The sequence below is a fragment of the Pelodiscus sinensis genome, chromosome 5 (assembly GCF_052426305.1).
Source record: "Pelodiscus sinensis isolate ZL-2025 chromosome 5, ASM5242630v1, whole genome shotgun sequence".
NCBI lineage: Eukaryota > Metazoa > Chordata > Testudines > Trionychidae > Pelodiscus > Pelodiscus sinensis.
The window spans coordinates 47818166-47830413 of NC_143056.1; the positions used below are offsets into that span (position 1 = coordinate 47818166).

Genomic DNA, 12248 nt, shown 5'->3' on the forward strand with positions numbered 1-12248 from the left:
ACTACGCAATTGACATAACTTTAAATAAGCTACACCAATTGAGCTAAGCCCTGCTGTGTAGATGCACCCCAATAGTGCTAAAAAGTTGTGGGTTTTGCAGGTGGGAAAGAGAAGGGGTTGGCTTAAACTGCAGCCACAATATGGCTACGTCTACATTGGTTCCTATTCCGTAATAGGGATGCTAATGTAGCACTTGGGAATAGGCAAATCCTTTCAAGTAGGAATAAGAGATCCTCCGGAAAAGAGCTTATTTTCTGGAGGATCGCGTCCAGACTGGTGCTTTTCTCCAGCTTATCTATAAGCCGGAAAAAAGCGGCAGCCATGAAAATGCAAATCCCGGGGGGGATATTTAAATCCCCCGCGGATTTGCCTATTCCCAAGTGCTACATAGCGGGGGGCTGGACTTGATGACCTCTCGAGGTCCCTTCCAGTCCTATTATTCTATGATTCTATGATTTACTATAGTTGATTATAAATATCTAAGTAGAAAGTGTAATAATAATTATAAGCAACCTGTTGGATGCTAACAGTTGACTAATACTAAGCAAAATGCATAAGTTAAACATGTAATGACAATGTAACAAACATGATTAACACTGAGAGTGCTTTTTTTTTTTTGTTTATCTAATGAATGGTTATACATTTCTTTCCCTTCCCCGTCCAAGGATATTGTTAATACAATCATCAAGCACTGCTCTCCTCAGTTCTTTTCACTTGGTTTGCCTGGTGCGACCATGCTTATTATGGATTTCATTATAGCAGCTGGTAGAGTGGCTTCTTCCTCTTTTCTCAATGTAAGTGTTCATCAGTTCATTGTTGTTTGACTGTATGTAATCATGATATGTTCTAATAGAAAGGATATTATGCAACATTGTTCCTTAGCTAATTGTAACCTGTCTGTCCCAAAAAGAGAACTTAGTGATTTCAATAATTAAGCATTAAGTAATTTGTTAAAACAAGAGGTTATAAAATTCTTCTATAGAAGCTATACTATAAAGAATGCAAAAGTTTGTTTCTGCAATAATGAGGCCAAACATGAGGCATAAACAATTTTGAGAACTCTTAACTAAGGCTGTGTCTAGACTGCAGGTTTTTTTTTTTGAAAAAAGTAGCCTTTTTTTTAAAAAAACTTCACCTGCGTCTAGACTACAGCCACGTTCTTTCAAAATTAAATCGAAAGAACGCAGCTTTTCTTTCGACGGTGATGGTACTCATTTCACAAGGAATAATGTCTTTTTTCGAAAGAGAGCATCCAGATTGCCTGGGTGCTCTCTTGGAAAAAGCGGCTTGCTTTTTCGGAAGTACCGGTTGCAGTCTAGACGCTATTTTCGAAAGAGGCTTTTTTGAAAGTATCTTTTGAAAAAGCCTCTTTCGAAAGAGGCTTGCAGTGTAGACGTAGACTAAGACACAGAATCATAGAATACTAGGACTGGACGGGACCTCAAGAGGTCATCAAGTCCAGTTCCCTGCCCCCATGGAACACATAAAAGTGTTTTATTTTATCTTTCACCACCCATATGGATATCCAGAGGTTGGTTGGTTGGCTTAAACTTATAGAAGTGCAATATTAACCAACTTTTAAAGAGAGGAAACACTTGTTATGGGTGTATTAGGTCATGGCTCTTTGTCCTACACATGGCAATTTAAATGTAGCAGGTTTTGTACTGATATTGTGTTGCACCTTTTGGGACTACTTACAAGAAAAAAAAAGTTGCAATTTGCCATTTAATGTTGATGAGCCTCCATTTTAAGAGAAATGCTTTGCATACCATAGATACAATATTGATGCTATATAAAACACTCCATGATCCACAAAAGCAATCCAATACCTTTTGGCAAGGATATTGATATAATACTGCAACCTTCAATTAATGCCCACTGGAAGATGGAAGGAAATAGTGAGGGAGGCATTGAGCCCATAGTTGGTAGTGGTGTTGATGAGCTGATGTTATCTTATTCCGTATACACCTTGAGATAATTTTGCCTGTGCAATGTTGGGTTTCACTTCAAATCTTGAAGTTTGCAGTTTGACTAAATAATTTTCCAAATACAAAATATGGTGTATGTTGGAGACCTGTTGTATCAAGAACAAGATTATTGGCAAAATACTGTCTTAGCAAACAACCACTGCAGGTAAATAATTTCCCTAGTATAATGATTGAGATGATGTTAGCTGAGTGTTTGGACCATTTAGTATAATCTCTTTGGGGTTTGAGTAAGTGAATATTGCGAGTAAATAGTTTTGTTGCTTTCCCCTTCCATAGGCACCAAGGGTAGAAGCACAAGTTCTGCTGGGATCTCTGGTCTGCTTTCCCAACTTATATTGTGAATTACCAGCTCTGCACCCAAACACTCCTGACATTGTTGTGTCTCATTTCACAGATGTTAAGGTGGGAATAATGAGAACATGTATATGGTATTGTAACTACCAAAGCGGTCTCTTTTTTTTTTTTTTTTTTTTTGTGGTGGTGGTGGTGGTGGTGGTGGTGGTGGTGGTATAATGTTCCAGATATTTTTCCCCTACAGTTTAGACACTTAATGTTCTTTTTAGCTCTTCATATGCAGAGAACATGATTTAAGTCCATAAAAATTGTCAAAATAGGCTTTAAAACATCTAAATGTAGTTATTTTGAAATACTTTTTTTTGTGTGGTTCAACAGTTATCTGCATATATTCCTAAAAGTAAATTTGCATCATTCTGACCACTTAGTATGCTTGATTATTGTGATGACTGGAAATGTTTCTCTGTTTTAAAGAGCTGAGAAAGTGGAGAGTTTGATGTTTCTGGGTGCACTATTTAATCCACTTGCCAATTTGTTTTTTTAGGGGCTATCAAAAGCCCCTGTGTGCACCTTCACGTTGACCACAATACATGAAACCAGGGAGACAACAGCACATGATGAAGTTGGAGCTCTTGAGACAGTTGAGCAAAGCTGAAGGGTCTGCCTACCGCTTAACGTTCTTGAACTGCAGGGTTGGCTCCTTCTGGCAGGTCATGGAATGTTTTTGGGAGAGGGGAAAAAGCTGTTTTTGGGGGGGAGGACTCTTGCTGTGCGCTTTTTACCCACAGTTGTTGCCATCTGTACATTAACAACGTTTATTACTATGCAGTATGCACATTTACTTGTACACATCAAGCACAATTGCAGTTTTGGTTTTGCTCTCACTACAATGGACTTTCCCTCCCTCTGCAACAATGAAAAGCTGACAGAGTAAACTGCGACAGAGTGAGAAGGGCAATTAGGTGATCAAGTAGCCAAGCCTGTCTAGAAAGTCTGATCTACACTGGTCTTACTGCAGAGATTTACAGAGACAAGCCCAGCATTGTTTATCTATCTCTCTAGACTTTAGAAATGTGTGTCTGTTTGTCCGTCCGTCTGTGAGACCATTTGTTCAAGAGCTCCTCTTCCTAAACAGTAAGAGCTAGGATCACCAGGTTTGGTTTGCAGCTTCCTCTTATTGTAGCTTAAAGCAAAGTCAGGATTTGGTTGTGCCATGTTAATGGGGTATATGTGGAATGTGATTGTTTCATATCAAACAGAAAGAGAGGAGTGAGAGAGCATGACAGTTATACTCACCCATGGTCACAGGGGCAACAAGCACAGGAAGAATAATCGCAGGAGAGCAGCAAGCATGTCAGTGAGCAGCTGCTAGCCCATAGCACCCTCCACCCCAGCCTGCCCTGAGGATCAGCTGCCAGCCGCCGTACGGCCCCCCTGCTGCCCCATTAAACATGTTCATTTAACTGATTAATCGGGATTTTACGTCCCTATTTCAGATGGACAAATTTTGGGATCTGGCACCAGGGGCTTTCAAGGAACTCAAATGGATACAGCTAACACGGTAGAACCTTTGGCTTATGATGGCTGTCACAGTAGCACATATATTGGTGGCTCTTTGAACATTAAAGAGTTATGGGAGAAATCTTAATGATTTTGTGCAATTTCAGTAGTGAGAGGATCTGTCACCAATAATACATTATGGAGGAATGTATTATATGTGTTAGTACAGTCATTAGCAACCCAGCAGTGTGCCTCTTCAGCCATCTGCACTCGCCTGTTGGTCTTATATTTGTCAGTAGGCTGAGTGGTTATCCACATCCTTGTAGAGGGTTTTTAATTTGAAGGCTTCTAGTGGAGTGGTTGTAAAGCACTTAGGAAAAATGCATGTTGTCCTATCATTGTTAATATCCTTAGGGATTTGGTTCAGATTCTAGAACGCATGTATAGAGGTGGGCAAGAGATGACCTTGTTTGGAGCAGCATTTTTGGAGCTTTTAGGATCAGCTAACTAGTATGTGGATCTTGTTGAGACTCCTGGAATTGAGAGTTATACATTGAGTGTGGTAATGAGTGATATTAATCTAAAGGAAGTCAAAAATGTGTCAGGGAGGGGTGAATTCATTCTGAAGGAGAGTGGCAGGCCCTGTGTCTACCCTATGGAAGCTGCAAGAGCATACATGGTCTCTCTTGAATCAGTGATGGGACTGTCCCTTCACAGCAGATCAGTTGGTTAAAGTTTTAACATAGACACTGACAAGGTTGGGGCTTCCAGCACATGAATTTGATTGCCATTCATTCAGGATTGGGGCAGAGGCCTAGCACTTCAAGCAATTGGGTCATGGCATTCTGAAGTGTTCAGAATATACTTGAGACCTCAGGTAAGGCATCCATGTCAATTTTCATGTGTGCTTGCATTCTATATGCTGGAAAACAGGCTAGACAGATAGTGATATGGATCTTGAAGGCCCAGTATTGTTTACTAAGTGTATAGGTGCAACTAGGTTACCTGGAGGTTCACAGCTGGGCCTCAGTGATGAATCAGTTCTGAGCTGGCATGGAAAGAGGGGCATGATATGGGATCAGCTATTGTCCTTTCTGCTCACTGTGTTAGTCCAAAAGCAGGCAGTGGATAGTGGTTCACTTTGGGAAAAATGATTTGGAAACACGTGAAAGCCCCACGTGAAGGTTGACTTCATCATCAGAGCTAAGAAGGACTTGAGGAAGATCTTGGAACTTTTCCCAGAAATAAAAAATTATATGGCTAAACATGTCGCTGCGCTGCAAAGCCCATCTGGTAACTAGGCTAGGAGGTATGTGAATAAGAAGGCCAAATTCACAGGTGGCCAGTGTGACAGGAGTTGATGATTTTTTTTTTTTTTTTTTTAATCCAAGCATAGCAACAGAGGCAACAGAATTATTCAGGGAAGAAAGGGGGCCCCTGTCAGAACAAGCAGTAGACGTGTTTTTTTACTAATATTAAAGAGGTTGCTAGTAGAGGTCTTGGAAACTGGCTAGGTAACAAGGAGGGAGTGGGAGACAGCTGAACTAATTGCTGGTGCCTCTTGTGGTGGAAGTGCAAGGCAGGTCTTCCCTAGAAAAGGGATATGGTGATCAGATAAAATTGATTGATAAAGGATTTAAAGAAGATATTCTTTTAAAGAGTAGAAATGGTGGAGAGAGTGTTTCAGGGGTTTTACGACTGGCATAGCAGTGAGTCAAGCTCTCTCCCTGTACCCCCCCCCCCCCCCGCCCTTCATTTGAGGGGAAGGATGAGGTCCCAACAGTAGGCTAGCTATTAGGATGGGTGAAGGGGGAAGGTTATCAGCAGCCTCCCACCCCACCCCCCCAGTAGTATTCCCTTTAAGCTAAGTGCTTGGCAGCCACCTTGGTCAGATTCAGATGCCTCCCAGCTGATCAGCAGAGCCTCCTACAGCCCAGCAGCATGTGTTTCTATTGGTGCTGTACATCCATACGTGCTTTGGTGCACATAACAAAATTCATTCTGCACGTGAATGGAAAAAAAATAGAGGAAACTTTGCCCCCCAGATGCGTAAACAATTATGGAATTACCTGCACTATACACTTTTATTTTCTTAATATTCCAACATTAGAAATAACATAGCAGCCTAATTGAGCCACATCCAGTGTCTCCTGTGCTCCTTCTACCATAGCTGAGCAATTCCTATTGACTTCACTCTCACTTCAGACAAAGTTTTGTGAAGTTTCTTTTGAAGACTTTTGTTTACCTTTGTATCTTTGAAGGAGCAACAGAAAAGTTTGAAGCATTTAATTATATTCAATGGACCCGTTAATGTTGTACCCTGTGTAAGATGTTCTAAAGACTGCTGTATAAGATTAGATTTGGAACATGAGATGAATGTTCTGTTTTTTCTTATTTACCCAGTGTTGCTCAGGTCCTTAACTCAATTTTTGTTTTTTGGAAAATAAAATAAAATAAAATAAAATAAAATGCATGTTTCATTGCAATCATTGCTCTGGGGTGGGTCTGGGGATGAGGAGTTCAGTATGCAGCCTGCTGCAGGGAGAGAAGACTACCCTAGCCTTTTCTCATAGCAGCAGCTTGGGGCCAGGTGCGAATCACCTGTCAACTACAGCTGAGGAAGGGATGTATGTCCTCCAGCTGAGGCAGATCCAGGTTCATCTGTTCCCTGCGCTCCCCAGCCACAGTGATGAATACAGCTAACTGTGTACTTACCTCACTCCCTGATGAAGCGGAACAGCCAGTAATGTTCGTGTATGAATCGGGGGGGGAGAGGACTGGAGCTTCAACCTCCCCTTCCTACTCCCTAAAGGGCACTAGAGAGAAGGGAGGCTCATGGTTGTGGCAGTCCTGGACAGACTCATTCAGCCCCTTTTACTTGCCTATTGATTATCTCCTTGGTTTTCTGAAAAGCAATCCCATTATGGACACATCCCATTTTCCTGGCAAAACCAAAACCTTACCTTGCTTTAAATTATGATAAGAGGAAGCTGTGTACCAAATGTGGTGGTCCTAGCTCTTACCATTATGGGGGAGCTCTTGAACAGACGGACAGCCAGATAGACTCTCTCAAATGTATAGTAGGTTGTCTTTTCAGAATGATACCTGGAATATAGTTTGTATTTTAAAAGAAAATTGTTGACTTAGTTATAATGTTCTGTAGTAATATGTCAAATCCTGGCTGTCACTCTTGTAGTCTGAGGCAGCAGCTACCCAGATGTTTGGGAAGAGCATTCTATCCATCAGTTAGTAGCAATTCCTGCAATCTGTAATAGGGCTTGATCCTGACCGACTACTATCTTGCAGCATGATGACTGTGTTGTGAGGGTTCAAAGAAAGTAAGGTTCATAACCAGGACATTATAATTGTGTATTTGTTAGATATTAATATAATTTATGAAAATATGTTTAAAATGTAGGTCAGGAAAACTTAGCTGGATGTGACCAGTTATTAGTTTGTGCATTTCTTTGTTTTGAGAGAGTGAATTATTTGGACAGGATGTATATCTTCTTGGAAAGGACCTGGTGCATTGGAGGCGCTACTAAGAACAAAACAATTTAAAATTAAGTGACAGGGATGGTAGATGAGTAGAAAGTCTATTTACTTAGAGCCGTTCACGGGATTTTAAATTTAGTTTAATAAATTAATTGACTACTGAATTAGTCAATAAGCGGGGGCAGAGCTGCAGCAGGGTTAGCTCCCAGCCCCAGGAGCTAATCCTGCTACGGCTCTGCCTTTTAAATGTATTCAGAGCCAGCAGGCTCTAATACATTTAAAAAACAGAAGCGAAACAGGAGGATCCCTGTGCAAGCCGGGACAGCTGATTCCTGGCTCACATCGGGTCTCCGCTGCAGTGCACCAGCCTTTTAAATGTATTAAGAGGGTGGCAACTCTTAATAAATTTAAAAGGCAGAGAGGCACAGTGTCTTGTGCCAAGTCCCTCCTACGGAGACGGTTCAGGGGTTCCGGCTTTTAAGCCAGGCCTCCCCACCACCACCACCTCCGGCTTATCGGATAATTGACTAGTCACTAACATCCCTCCCGTTCACCTGAGACACAACAAAATAATATGCCTGTTTATACTATATTATACTATACTACAAAACCCTTATATTTTTCTAAAGACTTTGTGGAGAAGTTTCTGGCAACTGAATTTGAACACTTTCATTTTAGGAAATCACAATCAAAACTGTATTAAATTCTGCAAGAGAGGAGCCGTCTGGTCCTGCACGGTAGGTCATATCTTAAGTGATGAAAGGCTGCTGTGTTAGAGACTTTTTTTTTTAAAGACAATTCTCCTTTTAGTGCTTGTCCATGTAGTCCACTGATGATACTCGTATACTTTCGCCAGAAGTATCTGTTGAGGGCTCTTTCTGCATCGTGAACCCTTATGCCTCTGCTTCTTAGTTCTTTCTCACACCCTGTAGCTTTGAGTTAGAACGTTGCAATATCCAAGCTCTCACTGACCTTTGCAGCATTTGAGCTCTTGCTCACTGGATATCTGCCTAATTGTTTATAAATACCTGTGGGTAGTGGTTGTTAGTAGTTTGCTGGTTTAGTGCAGTGTTGCTTTTTTAATTCATTCCTTAGTCCAGGAGAGGATGGGAGGGTAAAAGGGTTTACATGTCCCCCCCACAGGCCTGTGGCAGGAGAGGCAAGGGTCTGCCGAGCAGCCAGAGGAAGAGGGGCTGGCAGTAGTAACAGAGGTCTGACCCTCTCCTCCTCATGCTCACCAGCAGCAGCGGGGAAAGTGGAGCAAGGTGACCCCAGATCACTCTGCTTTCCCAGCATACCGCTTTAGGAGAGAGGTGGGACTATCCCCAGCACGAACTGGTGGAAAGTGAAGTGACGTGACCAGGGGAACAAGGCAAGCTGGGGCCGTGTGCCCACTCCCCCCACCACTGCTAGTGAGTGCAATGGGAATGCTGGTGCCGAAACCCTGATCCAACTAGTTTCCCAGGCAGCCTTGGTTGGGGATGAGGCAGGGCAAGCAAGGATAGGGAAGAGGCAGAGAGTGGGCAGAGCAAGGGGAAGCGGGGACAGGACCTGAGGCAGAGGAGGGTTGTCCCAGCTCTTCCTCAGGCTGCGGGGTGGGTCACGTAGCCTTTGGTCCTCTGTGTCTTCTCTCACCAGTCACCCCTGCCTCAGTTTATCCTGCCTCTGATTTAGCAGAGCAGAAGTCTCTAGGGTTTAAGAATTGCCCTCCATGTCAATAATGCCCTCAGGGATAAGCAGATTAGATGCCTAATGCATTTGGGAGAAGAGCATATTCTTGATAGGGACTCAATTTATAAGTTCTCAAACACAAAAAGCTAGGGAGGTACGCTTAACAATGTTCTTTATTGAAAGATCAATACGTTGCTCCTCAGACCCTGGAGCAACAGAGCCTGAAAACCTATAGCAATTATGTAAATATACTCCCATATCTCCTTTGATATCAAATAACTAAAGGCATGTCTACATGTACAGTGCTACAGCAGCATAGCGCCTCAGGTGAAGGAGCTCTTTGCCAACAGGAGAGAGCGCTCCTGTCCGTTGGTATACTAAAACCACCTCTGTGAAGAGCAGAAGTTACGTCCGTGGGAGAGACTCTCCCACCAACATAGTGCTGTGCGCACAGCACTTATTTCAGTGTAACTTAAGTCACTGGGAGGGTGAAGGGTGCATATGCGATCCAGTCCCCTTCCTGCCTTTGACCTTCTATTTTTCATACTGTACTCTTTTGCTTTCCTGCATGTAGCTGTGAGTCACCACCCCTTCTCTCCTCATCTTAGTCTCTTCTCACCTTACTGATTTTGGCTCTCTGTACCATCTCTTCATTCTTTCAGTTTCCCACACCAGCTTTGCAATGCCAAGTTTTCATGTTAACTTCCCATTCAATCATTTCTTCTCCCAACTCCTCTCCTTCCTCTGCAAGTTTAGTCTTTTTGTCTGCATTTTGTCTTGCACATGTGAAAATGGCCACTCCTTGGATTTTATTTTCACTCAGCAGTATTCCCTCTTTGACCTATCTGTTGTTCAATTCTTTCTCTGACCACCATCTTCTCCTCTTCACTGCCATTGGTCCTCTTCTTCCTCAACACTGACTGTAATCAGTTCCTTAACTTTCTCTCACCATAAAGTCCACCCTTCTAAACTCCTTTCCTACTTGTATATCACATCAGCTTGCTCTGCTCATCCTCATGTGCTAAAGAAAATCAATGTAGACATCTTCCAGTAAGATTCACCATCTCCTCTTCATTGCAAATCTAAAGTGTTAAAACATCCATGAGCAAGACTCAAAAAAGGAAATGAAACATACAAGGTTGCCGTTTTATTCTGTAAAAAGGGATCCTGGTCCATGACAGAAACTCCTAGGTGCTACAATAATACAAATAATAAATATCAATAAATAAGTTGTCTTAAAATTATGACATTTTATTGATCTGTGTTTGATTTTTTTGGTCTGTTGCTTGACTTTTTTTTAACCTTTAGAAGGTAGCCTTATTTATGTGTGCTAATTGAAGATGAAAAGTTCATTCTGCAAAGTACCTGAACAGTTGCAGGGCTTCTTCCTTTTTCTCCTGCTCTTACCTGCTTAGTGGGAAACTCCCATCTTTTACCCTGTTCTAGCTTCTGGGATGGGGAATTGGGGATACTTATAAATGTTAAAAATGCTGTATAGCACATAATAAATTAATGTTTTTATGTTTAGCTTGTTTAGGAAATGGTAGCTATGTACATATTATATCTTAAGAAGACAGTCCAGAAATCAGAACTATCATAAGTTTTTATTGCTGGTAGTTGAACACTCTTGGAATTTTGAGTTCTTCTTTTAACTTGACAGTCTAGATGCTGCACACCTACAGCAGTATCTTAAAAAAAGTACAGTTAATGCAGGGTAAGTAACAATTCATTATATCTGTTTTTGAAATCTAATGTTGTTTTGCAGATGTGTTGCTCTTTGTAGCCTTGGCATTTGGATCTGTGAGGAACTGGTTCATGAATCACATCATCCTCAGATCAAGGAAGCACTGAATGTGATTTGTGTGTCTTTGAAGGTAAGACTAAGCATGCTGCAATGTGCTACAACTTAACTTAAAAATTACTTACATCTTCAAAGTCCAGTGTACAAATGAACTAGGTAATCTTCACAACTCTGAATTTCACAAGTGTCATTTTACAGATGAGACTGAGATACAAGTCAAGTGACTTATCATAGGCAGCTAAGTGATTTGGTATCAAATGCAGGATTACACACAAGTCCTTGGCCTCCAGTCCTGTGTTCACTCTGCAGTAGAAGAATTAATTAATTTAAAAGGTAAAATTAACATTTGTATTACCTGACAAAGCAAGTCATTGCTTAAGATCCAAAGGCCAGGTTGTGTGCTGAAGGGGAGAACACAAGGTACTATCCCTTCCTTACACACCTGCACAAGTGCCAGTCACATTTATAGTCTGTGCAGCCTGATCCTTAGGCACTTCTTCCTCATAGTGCAAGCCTTCCTAAATAGAGTAGAGGAGGCAGAACAATAGCTTAGTCCCTACTGTTCACTAATCAGCAGGTATGGCCAGATGTGCAAGAGGATGTGCCACTTATGTACAGGCAGTCCCCGACTTACGTGGATCCGACTTACGTCGGATCCCTAGATACGAACGGGGTGAGGCAACTCCTGCACATGCGCAGCAGCATTCCCGGGGCTCGCCCACCTGGGTCCTAGGATCCTCCTCCTCCTCGGGCCGGCTCCGACTGGGGTCCCGCAGAGCTGCCGGGCAGAGGAAAAGTGCCTCCCCACGCCCGCTGCCCCTCCCACCCCCCTGCCAGCAACAGGCTGCACCCTCCCCTGAGCAACAGGCTGCCGAAGAGCAGACATAAGCAGCCTCTCCGCCCCTCCTCCCCCTATACATGCTGGGCTCCCTGGGCAAACAAAGACTCCACCAAAACAAACAAAGTGCTGGCCTCATTGTGTTAGCAAAAAAAGGACCCTCCTCCTAGAACCCTGGGTGGTGTGTGGAAATAAAGCTATTAGCTCAAAGCATGGTGCAGAGCTGTTTGGTATTTGATGAGTTACTCCTTTAGTCCTGAGTTTGTCACAGGGACAGAAATAGATGTGAAATCTTCTGAACAGGGGAACAGACAGCAAAACAAACATTAGAGGGGAGTTAACCTTTCCCTATGCTATCCAAAACTAAAAAAAATGTTTGGCTAGAGTTTCCCCTACAATATGTACCAGTTCCGACTTACATACAAATTCAACTTAAGAACAAACCTACAGTCCCTATCTTGTACGGAACCCGGGGACTGCCTGTATTTGAGAGCTCCGAAAGGTCTGAGGCCTTTCTGGGGCAAGGAGCCTCTTAGCACTCACATTGGGACTGTGTAGCTCAGTCTGTAATCTGAATTGAACACAGGCCACAACTATGCATTGTTATGGTTGTTCATGATGAAATTGCCCACAGGAAAGGAATAATATAACTCTGGCTTAA

General features: G+C 42.4%; 1 protein-coding gene across 6 annotated transcripts in view; it reads left to right on the top strand.

Annotated features, from left to right (window-relative positions):
• RALGAPA1 (Ral GTPase activating protein catalytic subunit alpha 1) overlaps window positions 1-12248 on the top strand; it is a 236491-nt gene that overhangs the window by 120035 nt on the left and 104208 nt on the right. For all 6 annotated transcript variants that reach the window (XM_014570781.4, XM_014570783.4, XM_014570782.4 and 3 more), the window contains 4 exons: window positions 666-794; window positions 2265-2390; window positions 7956-8014; window positions 10714-10822. In XM_014570781.4, coding sequence (XP_014426267.3) covers window positions 666-794; window positions 2265-2390; window positions 7956-8014; window positions 10714-10822 — 423 coding nt within the window. The remainder of the gene's footprint in view (window positions 1-665; window positions 795-2264; window positions 2391-7955; window positions 8015-10713; window positions 10823-12248) is intronic.